This window comes from Camelus bactrianus, chromosome 4, assembly GCF_048773025.1.
Source record: "Camelus bactrianus isolate YW-2024 breed Bactrian camel chromosome 4, ASM4877302v1, whole genome shotgun sequence".
In the NCBI taxonomy this organism is placed as follows: Eukaryota; Metazoa; Chordata; class Mammalia; order Artiodactyla; family Camelidae; genus Camelus; species Camelus bactrianus.
In genome coordinates this window covers 84,579,023-84,592,109 of record NC_133542.1, presented here as the reverse complement: position 1 = coordinate 84,592,109, position 13,087 = coordinate 84,579,023, and the positions used below count along the sequence as shown (strand labels likewise).

Below are 13,087 nucleotides of genomic sequence, written 5' to 3'. Positions count from 1 at the left end.
CAGACAAGGAAACTGAGGCCCGGGAGCTGGGGGGACTGTCCCCAGGGTCCCGGAACTGTTACCACTCCGCAGCGCCCCTGAGCTCCGCACGCAAACCAACCACCCAGAGCTGCAGGCTGAGACGCAGACCAGGGAACGTACTTTTGAATGCCTCCAGCAGGTGCTTCCCCATGTACCAGCAGGCAGTTTCGAAGTTAGGAAACTGAGTCAGGCTGCCCAGTTTCAACCTTCTTTCCACTTCATATGCTCTGGAAGCCACAGCAGAGAACTATTCAGTGCGTTAAGCCCTGAGCAGGCAATGCTAAAGGAAGGTGAACCCACGCCACAGCCAGAGGCCACACCAGGCCATGCCCACTCTGGGCTCCCTGCTGGGCCATGCGTGGCGCAGTGGACCAGGGGACCACATCGTGACTAACACTTCGCGTGAGGGTAAGCCCCATGGGCCGCGGCTTCTAGAGCTCTCTGTCAGTGCCCAAGGAGAAGGCACCTTGGCCTCTCAGCTCACCCCAAACCCGCCAAAGGGCCACAGAGGCTGTCGGGCGACCAGGCACCTAGGGACCCTGGTAAGATCACAGCCCGTTTCCTCCTTGCTCCCCCTGCACAGAGGCCTGGCCAGGGCCACCCATGGGTCGGGCCCAGCCAGGACTCAGGGGAGGTATCACCACACCGGCCAGGGGCTCAGGCCTGGTCCTACCTCATCTGCATCTCCACACTCAGGCTGTGGAGGAAATGTCCCGCGAAGGCCAGGCAGTCCACAGGCGTGAGCGTGGCGTAAATCCAGCCTGGGGAGACAGGGATGTGGCTGCCCCCTCAGAGCTCTCATGCCAGGCTCTCGGCAGCTACCTGGCCTGACTCCAGCCTGCTTGGGCTTGGGCTCCTGCCAACCTGCCCTCCGTGCCCCATCCACCTGGGCCCTCTGGAAGGTACCCTGGCCCCTGCCTCCGTGTAATAAGTGGGTGGGCCCTCCCGGAAGAAGAGACTGTCCAAGCTGGTCCAGTCTGTTCAATCCAGCCCTGCACGGTACCGACAGGGAAACCAAGGCCCAGGAGTTGAGGGGACTTGCTCAGACCCACGCCAGGGTCGGGCGGCCTGGCATCCCTGGTCTCCACGTGCAGGGGCAGAAAGAGACAGGGCAGAGCTGCCACACCTCCCAGGAGAGCTGGGCTCGTCTCAACATCACCCTCAGAGATGGGGCCTGGGCCAGACTTCAGGAAATAACTGTGATTGTAGGAAACAGGGGTGAGGGCTGATCAGGAGGGACTCAGGAACATAAATCAATGGAAATGTGAGGACTTATGTTAAGACAATCAGAAAATCTGAACATTGGCTATTTGGCTATTTGGTGATACGAAGAAACAGTTCATTTTTAAAGTATGATGACAGTATTGTAATGACGTTATTTTTAAAAGGAAATCTTACAGATTTGGTGAAATACTTATGGATAAACCAACGTGACATCTCTAAAGGGCATTCACCTGCTCATGTCTACATATGTTTGAAATGTCGAGATGAGCAAACACCGCCTCTGACAGGGTACCTGGGCTCTCTGGGCCGGGCTCCTGGGGCCGGGCCCGCATACAATCCCATGTGCCTGGCCTCTGTGAGAATGGCCAGGCTGGAGTCTGTGGGCTCTCATGGCCCCAAAGTGGCCCCAGAAGTGATCAGAGAGCAGGCCTGGCCCCAGGGCCCCACCTCAGTGGTGGGGATGCAGCACAGGGACAGGGAACTCACCTGAGGGGATGAAGAGCGTCTGACCCTGCTTGAGGGTGCACTTATAGCATTTGTCCACCTGATCGGCAAAGAACATCTCACTGTGGTTGGAGGCAGACTGCCAGCGCTCGTACAGGGAGATGTTGGCCGAAGCTGGCTTGATGAGATAGAAGATCTTCTCCCCCTGCCAACAAGAGGCCATTGGCAGAGCCTGTCATAGGCTGGGGGTGGGCAGAGCCCACTCAGCCCTGGGGATGCTGAGAGTCTACCGTGCCCTGGGGATGGGTCCTGGTTTCAGAACCATCCTACCCAGGCCCACCATTCCTGCCCTGGAACACTGGGACCATGGGTGCTTTCCAGTCAGAAGTCTGCGTGTCAGAAAGGTTCTAGGTACAGGAGCCCCAGCGTGCTCAGGACAACTGCCCCACTCCACAAACACACACCATGTCTCCACAGCACTGTGGGTGCCGTGGGTGCCAAGGGAAACAATGCTGTGTTCTGCTGTCTGATGAGTTACAGGAAAGCTCTGCTCTTGAAAGTGGCTTGAGTCCCAGTTGGAGATGAAAAGATGGCACCCCTGCCAGTCCCAGTTCAGCCCTGTGCTTAGACCAGGGACATGGGGAGGCCCTCACTCACAGGGCAGACAAGCAGAGGACTTGCTCAGGGCCTCACAGGGCTGGGATCAGAAGCTGAGCCGCCCACCCTAGCCAGGCTCCAGCAGGTCTGGGGAGACCCAGGGCAGGATGGTAAGCCCAAGAATTACGGTCTCCTTTGTTCCAGCTCTCTGCCACTCAGATGTCACTGCAGCCCTGCTCCCCAGCCCCCAGTCCAACCCTCATACTCCCAGTAGGTCATGCTCCCATGTTGCCTCTTCCAGGAAGTCTTCCCAGCATTGCTCTCCCTTCCCTGGACACAAGCTAGTGGTCACCACTCCAGTGGGCAGCCTCCAACTGATTCATGAACCTCAAGCTTTAGAAAAAGGCAGCAGCTGTGGGCTGCTCTGGTCCCGAGGTGCTCCCCCTGCCTGCCCCACACCTCCCGAGGGTCCAGCATCTGTATCCCTTCTGTGGAGAAACAGTCTGTCCCTGCCCCACCCTACGCTGGACCGCAGACAGGCTCGCAGCCCGACAGCACCGGGTCAGGAGGGGACCCTGCCATCGAGGCCGCTTGGGGCCCGCGCAGGGGGCGGGGCGGAGGCCCGCGGGGGGCGGGGCGGGGGCGGGGCGGGGGCGGGGGCAGAGGCCCGCGCAGCGCTCACCTTGAGCACGTGGTACCAGGCGGAGGCGCCCCCGGAGTCGATGTGGAAGTCGGTGTAGCTGTCCTTCACGCAGATCAGGCAGTACTTGGTCACCTTGGGCTTGGCCAGCAACGCGTCGTCGGGCCAGTAGTTTTCCACCCAGGACAGTTTCTTCACGATGTCAGGAGGCTCCACGAAGCTGGACATTCTGGAGACAGGGACAGGAAGAGCAGTCAGCAGTGACGGGAACCATCGCCACGTCTGTCATGCCCCCGGGGCGGGGCAGGGGAGAGGCTCTGAGACAGGCATCCCACATCTACTTCTCCACCCTGGGTTAAATGGCGTTGCTCCCATCCTACAGATGAGCAAACTGAGGTTCACCGAGGGAGAAATGAGCCCAGCTGCTGGGTGTGGCCATGGCAGGCATCTAATACTGTTCTCTTCACCCAAAGATGGGCACGGAGAAGGCCTGAGAACCATCTACCCCAGAGACAACGTCCTTCCTGAAGAACCAGAAAGAGAGAAATTTCAGGTGGGCCCAGGCTAGTGCCACTGGGCGCGATGGGGCCCTGGGAGTAAACAATTGCTCACGCACAGCCCAGGTGCTTCCTGGTGTCACCTAAGGAAAATCCGCTGCTCTCCCGAGCAGATGCCTGGGTGCCTGCAGCTCCCTGCCATTCCAGGCCCCTGTCAGACCAGGTAAGTCATCTCCTGGGAAGATGTGAAAAGGCAAAGGCCGCCTTTGATTCAATTAAATGCCACTGTCCTGGGTAGCACACTGCATCAGGAACACCCAGCTCAGCAGCCCCTGTGCGGTTACAATTCCGCCAAGCTGAGAAGGGGGTCTCCATGTTCTTGCTGCCTTGGGTACATCTGTGCATTCGGACAAGACTGTCACAAGTCCCAGGCCAGGCCACCTTGACCTCAACAGCCTGAGTCACAGGCCCTCCTCTTTAAACCTGCAGCATGTTCCAAACTGGTTCCGTCTCTGTCCTTCCTGCCCTGGCCCCATTCACCTGGTGTCAGAGAACTCGAGGTTGGTGAGGTTAAGGACCCGCTTGCGGTTGGTGCTGTAGTAATAGTCCACAAACTCCTTTAGCTTCATCTTGCAGTCCTTCTGCTTGGTGACATCCGTCACATCCACGCTCCGCTCCGGGCCTGAGGAGGCAGCGGGACGGGGTGAGGACACCCAGGGAAGAGGGCGCGGCTCCCACCCCTTGAGGTCAGGGGCCAGGACGCACATGGGGGATGCTCACTCACCCTTGGAAGGTGGCCCAGGGGAGGGCGGAGTGCTGCGGCTCTAACGTCTGACCCCACCCCACTCCCCGCCTGCCCTGGCCGCTCCTTCCCATGGGCCACCACAGAGACCCCCGGTGCATGAGGTGGCACAGCCACAAACCTCACCTAACGAAGCCAGAGAAGCAAATAAAAATATAGGACCCAGGTAGACTTAAACTTCAGATAAACAATGAAGATGTTTTTTAGTGTAAGTATATTCCAAATAATGCATGGGACATACTTATACTTTAAAAATGTTTAAATAAAAATACTCTCGCATTTCCAGAGCACCAATGCATTATTCTGAAAATTGGTAAAGAAAAGAAAAAATGTTTATCCTACATTTTCTATAATTTGATGAGGAAAATTTCAAGGTAAAAAATTGTTAATGAGAAAAAGAAAGTTCTGGATGACCAAGTAACTAATGAGGCAACGTTCTTTATAGAAGACTCACAATAGGAGGAGAGAGGACAGAACTGGAAAACTCGCCCTTTGCAACAGTCCTCACTGGCTGCTCAATGAGCCGAAAGGCTGCTGGAGCTTTCTGTGCACAGATGAGGCTGGACCACCTTGACCATTGAAATAACGTGAGTGGGAGCACCTCTACTCTTGGAAGGAGTCCTGCCGACAACTTGAATGCAAATCCAAGCCAGCCTCTAACCACCTGTCACAGGAACTACTGGGGACCGAGGAACACAGTAAACGACACCACTGTCGTTTGGCTGACAGGGACACTGTCAGGCAAATCCTGAGTGTGAGATTTTTCCCAAATCCCAAATAGGAAAGATCCTCTAGGACAAGCCCACTTCTCCAACAAAGCAAGGGAACGGAAAGGGAGTGGGGGCTGTTACAGAAGTAAAGAGACTGAAGGGACATAAAACCCAAATGCAGTGTGTGGATCTTTTTTGGATTCAAACAGCCAAATGTAAAAGCTTATGGTAAAAACGAATATGAAAATGAATATATGTATATTCATGTATGATGAAAAATTGTGCTATATGCCAGAAATTGACACAACATGATAATCTGACTATAACTCAATTTTTTTTAAAAAGGTGTTTTTGAGGCAACTGGGGAGAATTTAGGTGGGTCTTAGATGATTTAAAAAAACTATTTTTCGCATCATAGAGTACCAGAATGGAACTGATTACATTACTTTAAAAGCCATCTGTCAGCGCTGTGTTACAGAGCTGGCATGGGTGAAATGATATATGTACCAGAGATTTGGTTTCAAATACTTGGGGGAAGAGGGAGTCGGGGAGACAGGAAAATAGCAAAAGCTGGTGAGTTCTGTGACCAGTGCTGGGTGCATGGGGGTTCACTGGTTACTTCTCTCATTTTGTGCATGTGTGTGAAAGTTGCATAATACAGAAAAATTAAGAGAAGAAAGAAAGACATTTACAATTGAAACCTCTGGACTGTCTCCTCCCCTATGTGGTAAGCTGCTCCCCACTCCAAGATACACAGCTGCAGGGCTGGGAGGCAGGGCAGACCTGGCCCCATCCTTGGCCGCTGGCTGAGCCTGGGGCCTGGAAGGCAGAGCTGAGAGTAGGATTACTAGCTCCTCTGAGGGAAGAGAAGGATGCCTGGTACCTTGCTGGCACTCACTAGCCATCAGCTAGATGTTACGACAGGGGCCACAACCTGGCAGAAGCAGCTCCAGACGGTGGTAACTGCCAGACTAGAAAAGTGAGTCCCTTTTCGCTCCCTGCCACAAGCTGGTCGGCCTCGGGGCCACCCTCAGCCTTGGCTCCAGAGAAGGAGTGCACCTAGTTCTCTGGAATGCCAGTGGCTTCCGCTATGGCTTGTACAGATGATCTCATTTAATCCCTACCACCTCCTCCCCACTCAAAGGCTTTACAGATGCAGCAGGTCAGGAGTTCAGTGATGGAACACCTGTCTGAGGGTGTCAGCACTTGTGCACTCCCCTGTCTGGTGTGCAGCCAGAGCTGGCCTGGGCACTTGCCTTTTCAGGGTCTTTCCTCCTCCCCCACTGGCCACCCAGGCACCCCTGGGCACAGCCCGAGCCCCAGCAACCATGAGGGCCTCAGAGCCGAGGTCACTGCAGGGGAATGCTGACCTCTCTGTTCCAGACGACACCCCAGCACACACAAGCACATCCCTCCGCCCAGAGGTGTCCTGACAGAGGGTGTCCACAGTGCTGGGAGCTTCCAGGGGACACAAGACAGGACTGCCAAGAGCCTCAGCTAGACCCTAGAGGGATCCAGAAAAGGAGGTGGTCCGGGGGCCATGGGGAGGCATGTCCAGGGCAGACAGGGAGGCCAGCCACCTGGGTGATCCCAGGAGAGGCTGAGGAGGACACAGCACGAACCACAGGAGCAGTGGCCCACGCAGCCGGGGCCCTCCCAGGCACGCCTCTCGTCAGCACCCAACAGAAATGGAATCTGCGGTTGCCCAGATGAAGGCCACCACTCAACATCCCTCATTTTGCAGGCAGAGTAACTGCGAAGGGAGGGAATCTGGGTCATCCATCATTTGGTGGGCCTTGGGGTCTCATTCTAAGAAAAGCACTAGGAATGGAGCACGGGGACCCTGAGTCACACCGGCTCACGCGTCTCCGGACACAGTCAGGGCCTAGGCGGTGTATTCGGGGACTCCTGGCTTGGCATCAGCAGGCCCTAGAAACCCACAACCCACACGAAGGAGAGGGCACTCACCCACGTAGTTCTCGACGTCGCTGACGTAGAAGGTGGGGGCTGGGACCGCCAGGCCCAGCCCATCTTTCTTGGGGACGAGGATGGGCTCGGTGAAGCCGTGCTCTTCCATGTAGCCCAGCGTGAGCTGGCTGCCCGGCACGCGGGCCACCACATCTTCCGCGCTGCGGGGAGGTCACAAGTCCGAGGTCAAGTCGGGCCCGGTCCCAGCCCCTACGACAGGTCCGGACAGGGCCTCGGGGCTGGAGACGTGAAGCCCAAGCCCCGGCCACACACCCGCCACGGCCCCAGGAGGAGGGCCTGCCGCCGCGCCAAGCTCACGGGTCACAAGGCAGCCCCGGGGTAGACACGGCAGGGCCCCACACACTTGTCACAGACAGGAACCTTGAGGTCTGGGAGACCCAGGCACCTGCCCAGGGCCGTGGTGAGCGGAGAACAGGCACACACCACGTCCTTCCCTCCTACTACAGAAGAGGGAGACTCCAGAGGTATGAGCAACATCCGCCCCGCCGCTCGCCTCTTGCCCCCCACTCAATAACGTTCCTCATGGGTGCTTGGAGATCAGACCCCACACGGGGGCAGGTCCAGGACCTAAGGACACAGCAGATGGACACAAACCCCTTTGCAGAGAGAAGCCACCCTCTAGACAAGCCGAGCACAGGACCCACGGGTTGGGTGGGCTGGTGGTCAGCAGCCTTCCTGCTTCCCTTTGTGCTGGACGCTGTCCTGGGCTTGTGGTGATGCTGGAGAGGGGTTTTCATCAGATGAGTGCGCAAGGCCATTAACCCACAGCTGAGGGTGTGCTGTGGTGGACACAGCGGGAAACAGCGTCAGACTGGGCCTGCAGAAGCCCAGGGGAGCAGGCGTGATGGGGGTCAGGGGTCTGAGAAGAACTGTACCGGCAAAGGTCTTGGAGGGAGGAGGATTTGGCAAATGTGAGGAATGAGAAGAAGCCTGGGCGGCTGGGGGACAAAAGGGTAGGGCGGCGCCAAGCACCCAAGGTGAGGAGGTGGGTCAGGCCACCTCATGCCAAGAGCACTGGGAACCACTAGACAGCTTGAGCAGGACAGTGACAATCAGAGGTTCATCTGGCTGCTACGCAGATGGACAGTGGACAGGAGCAGGGCCAGGGCGCAGTGGACAGGGCAGGGCCACCACGGAGGAGGAGGCTCAGCACGCAGTGCCTGGACTGGAAGGTGGCAGTGACAGGGAAATGGCAGACTCCAAAGACCAGACAGGGGTGGGAGGAGAACAGAGGGAGGCACAGGTGAATAGCTGAGGGACTGGCCTGAGTGACCAAGGGCCAGAAGCCATTGACTGGGGCCTGGAAGAGGGACAGGAGTGGGGGTGGGGACAGAGCCAGGGCTGAGTAGGGACACACTTGGTGGGACTGGCCAGTGGATGCACCAGTTGGGCAGACAGGTCAGGAGCTCAGAGAGATTGGTGGCTGGAGAAAGAAGCTGAGGAGTGGCTGACCAGGGGACAATCTATGAAGCCAGGGAAACAGATGGTGGGGAGCGAAAGCAGAGTTCCTCAGGGAGAGCAGTCAGCAGGGGAGGAGGCTGGGCAGACAGAGGAGAGCCAGCAGACATGGAGTCACAGTCTCCGTGGAGGACAGGACGCAAGGAGGGAGGGGCTGCACCACTGCTACATTTTGACAAGTCAGTTAAGGCGAGGCCTGGAGAGTGATCCTTGGGTTTGACCCCATGGTGACAGAATGTTAGGGATAAACCAGAAGGCCTGAGTGGAAGGTGAGGAAGAGAAGGAACGTGGTAGGCAACTGCTGTGAGAGGCACTGGGAGTATTGGAACAGTGCAGACAGCTGTGGAAGCCAAAGGCAGAAGGTCGCCCTTGATACACTGGAACCCCAAGCTCTCATCTCACTGGTGAGAGTTCCAAATTCACACAACACCCATGCGTTGGGTCTGGAACTGCGAAACCCATGAGGACCTAGCAAGAGGCAAGAAAAAAAACCACCCTGTGGGGGCAGCCAGTCTGCCCTGGGAAAGGATGCCCTTTGAGGGTCACGCCTCACAGAGGAGGTGAACTGCCCGGGGGTGGAGCCTGCAGATTCATCCGCCAAGAAAAGTAGACCCCAAGAGCTGAGGATAACAGGATAATTGAAAAGGGGACTTTAAGACAAATATATTACACACATTCAAAGGGATAATGAGAGGAAAAGGCAAAGAAAAGAGCAGGAGGGGGAAAGAATAGGCAACACTGAAAAGTAATATGCATTTTGAAAATCAAAATACAATGACTGAATTTTTTAAAAACTCAGTAGATACATTAAATGGGAGCTGATTGAAAAAAATTGGGTATTTGATTTGAAAAATAACATAGAGAATGGGAAAGAAGTGCTATTAAAAGAGAAAATAGAACATTTTTCAGAATTGAGATAAAATATGACATCTCAAATTAAAAGAGCTTCCTTGAGTCCTGACCAGGATATATAAAAAGAAATGCACGTTAGAGGCACTGCAGCATACCCGTGCTACATCAAAAGTGAGGAGACAGTGGGGCTTCGAGATGGTGGAATAAAAGGATGCGGGGCTCACCTCCTCCCACAAAAACATCAAAAATACATCTACTTGTGGAGTAATTCTAATAATTCTCACAGAAAACCTACTGAACTCTGGCAGAAGAACTTACACTAGCAAAGCTACAAAAAAAAAAAATCTCCTTGTAACCAGGTAAGATTTAAAAAAAAACGGAAAAAGAAGAATCAGGACCAGTACCTGCGCACCCAGGAGGGAGCGGTAAAGAGGAAGAGTTCCCTCACCCTGGGAAGACCCTTCATCAGCGGGGAGATTAGTTGGGACAGAAAGGGAGCTTCAGGGGCTCAGAGGAGACCACTGCAGCCACGTCACTGACCAGAACAGAGAGAAACTGGGGCCAAGGGTGCAGGCCACCGTGCAGCTCCCCAGCCCAGCACTCGAGCTGCTGTGTGTTGGAGCTGGGCACTGAAGCTGGGCTTCAGATGACAGACCTGGGGTTGGCTTTGCAGAGACAGCCTGAAGGAGCTAGAGTGGGGTGTGGGCTGAAACTGGGAGTGTGTGCAAGGGAGCCTGGGTCTGCCATAAAAAGCCCCACTGTTAGCGCTTGCTTGTGAGCAGAGGGACAGGACCCCACCATAGTAGCATCCGTCTCAGTGTGCTCACAGGGTGTGGTCCTGCCATAAAAGCCCCACTGAAATGCAAGGGGAGGGGTGGGACCCCGCCAGAGTGGTCTCTTTCTCGGTTTGCCCTCAGCTAGGGTGGCTCCATCTCTGGGAGCTGTGACAGGGAACAGTCACTGACAGGTTATCCCCAGTGGAAGAGAAGCTGAGGTCTGGGCCTACTCCCAAGGGTCGCATGAAGGTGAGGGCTGAGCCCTGTCCTGGGCATCTTTGGCGGATTCACAGCCCTGGTGCCTCTGTGGACTTGGTGTCTGTGGGACATCCCAGCGGAAAGCTGGTGCATGGCTGGGGTAGGTCTGCATTACAGGTGGCCATGCACACATGGAGTCAGGGCTGGGGTCTGGGCTGACCCTGTTGCCCATGGTGGATCCAGGCGCACAACTACAGGTGACTATGGCAGGTCTTGGTGCCTGACTTCAACAGATCTGCCCTGGTGACTTTGTGAGCACAGTGCCTGAGGGGCACTAAGGCAGGCTGTCTGCATTCCCATGACTGAGGCGGGGTTGAGGGCAGCACCAAAAAGAGTGTATGTTGTGTATGTCGCAAGCTCGCACAGTAGGTGACAGGCAGCACCACAGAGGGCACTTCCCCATGGCAACTCCTGTGAAGGAGTATCCAGCAGCTCCTGTCCCAGGAGCAGCACCTACCAATCCCACCCTACCTCACACAGCAGCTCAAAAGTGGATCTGGGGGCCCCTACTCCAACAGCTGAGGAGCAGAGCTCACCCCGACAGGGCTGTGACAACCATAAAGCAAAGAAGAGGCCCCTTCAAACCCCAGTGCAGGCTCTGGTCACCACAACACCAATCACACCCCCTATCAAGGGGGTAACAGCCAGTACACACAGAGGAAAGACGTGGCAGCCGTGCATACTAAAAACAGCCCTCATAACAAAAATGTTAGAAGCACGCAGGTTACACAGGGACACACCCACATAAAAGCAGCCCTTCAAGACCACAGTAGATAACCGTTACTCATAAATCCACAGAGTCAGAGAGATCTAAGTAAAATGAAGAAGCAGAGAAACCACTCACAGTTAAAATAACAAGAGAAATCCCCTGAAAGACAATTAAACAGACCTCTCTAGTCTACCAGACCTCAAGTTCAAAAAGAAAATAATAAAAATACTGAACAAATTAAGAAAGGCTATCAATAGAAATGCAGATGACTATAAAAAAGGAACTAGAAACTAGAAAGAGGAACCAATTAAAATCAGCTCATCTGCCAAGATGAAAGCCAAGCTAACGGCAATAAGTCACAGACTAAATAATGTAGAAAAACGAATAAGTGATCTGGAAGATACAATAGTAGAAACCACTCAATCAGAACAGCAAATAGAAAAACAAATGAAAAAAAGTGAAAGCAATTTAAGAGACCTACGGGTATACAGACCTAACATAAAGCATGCCAATCTATGCATACAGTGGGTCCCAGAAGGAGAAGAAAGAAAAACGGGGGTTGAAAACATGTTTGAAGAAATTATGGCTTCCCAAAACTAGAGAAGGAAACATGTCCAGGTATAGAAAGCACAGAGGGTTCCAAACAAGATGAACCCAGACAGACCTACACCAAGACATATTATAATTAAAATTGTAAAAGTTAAAAATTAAGAAAAGATTTTAAAGGCAGCAAGAGAAAAACAGTTAGTTACAAGGAAACCCCCCACAAGGCTATCAGCTGATTTTTCTACAGAAATGTTGCAGGCCAGAAGAGAATGGAAAGATATATTCAAAGTCCTGAAAGAGAAAACTTGCAACTTAGGATACTCTACCCAGCAAGATTATCATTTAGAATAAAAGGAGAGATGAAGAATTTCTCAGGCAAGCAAAAACTAAGAGAATACAGCAATACTAAACCTATTCTAAAAGAAACATTGAAAGGTCTTCTCTAAATAGAAAAGAAGCAAGAATCTACAGAATAGAGAAGATCACATTTGGAAATGCAATGACAACAATTAACAGCAGATGAATAAACATGAGCAGTAAAAGAGGACATCAAAGTCATAAAATGTGGAGAGAGGAGTAAGAAAATGTAGATTTTTTTCTTTTTTGTTTTTTTAGAATGTGTATGAGCCTATATGATTACCACTCTAAAACAAGTAGATAGAGTAATGGGTTAACATACTTGAAAAACAGGCTACTCACAAATCAAAAACACACAACAGAGTCATAAAAACCAAAAAGAAAATAAACGAAGTGTGACATGAAATAAAATCATCAAACCACAAAAGGAAAAACAAAGAGAAAAAGGAACAAATAAATACAAAATCAACTGGAAAACAAGGTAAAAATGGCGGTAAGCACCTATCTATCAATAACTACCTTACACATCAATGGACTAAATGCTCCAATCAAAGGACAGAGAGTGGTAGATTGTATAATAAAACAAGAACCTATAAAATGCTGCCTACAAAAACCCACTTTAGGGAGAAGAATGCACAAACACTGAAAGTGAGGAGATGGAAAAAGATATTACATGCAAATGGAAATGACAAGAAAGCAAGGGTAGCAATACTCATATCACAAAATAGACTTTAAAACAAAGGCCACAAAGAAACATAAAGAAGGACACTATATAATGGCAAAAGGGCCAATACAAGAAAAGGATACTATACTCCTTAACATATATGCACCTAGCATAGGAGCATCTAAATACATAAAACAAATGCTAACAGATACAAAGGGAGAAATTGATGGGAATACAATAATAGCAGGAGACTTTAATACCCCACTAACATCAATAGACAGATCTTCCAGAGAGAAAATCAATAAAGCAACAGAAATCCTAAATGACACAATAGAACAGTCAGATTTAATTGATATTTTCAGGACATTACATCCAAAAAACAAAACAAAAACAAAAATAAAAACAGAATATACATTCTCTTCAAGTGCACATGGAATATTCTCTAGGATAGACCAGAAACTCAGACACAAAACAAGCCTCAGCAAATTTAAGAGGGTAGAAATTATTCCAAGCATCTTTTCTGACCAAAATGGCATGAAACTA

At 52.3% G+C, this 13,087-nt stretch overlaps 1 protein-coding gene across 6 annotated transcripts in view; it reads right to left on the bottom strand.

Moving 5' to 3' along the window:
- The window catches only part of PHF2 (PHD finger protein 2), an 89,908-nt gene that overhangs the window by 18,828 nt on the left and 57,993 nt on the right, over positions 1 to 13,087 (bottom strand). For all 6 annotated transcript variants that reach the window (XM_074363020.1, XM_045504597.2, XM_074363019.1 and 3 more), the window contains exons 4-9: positions 6,904 to 7,064; positions 3,964 to 4,105; positions 2,969 to 3,155; positions 1,732 to 1,894; positions 695 to 782; positions 142 to 248 (exon numbers count right to left, since the gene is read on the bottom strand). In XM_074363020.1, the coding sequence (XP_074219121.1) occupies positions 142 to 248; positions 695 to 782; positions 1,732 to 1,894; positions 2,969 to 3,155; positions 3,964 to 4,105; positions 6,904 to 7,012 (796 nt within the window). In that variant the 5' untranslated portion in view covers positions 7,013 to 7,064. The remainder of the gene's footprint in view (positions 1 to 141; positions 249 to 694; positions 783 to 1,731; positions 1,895 to 2,968; positions 3,156 to 3,963; positions 4,106 to 6,903; positions 7,065 to 13,087) is intronic.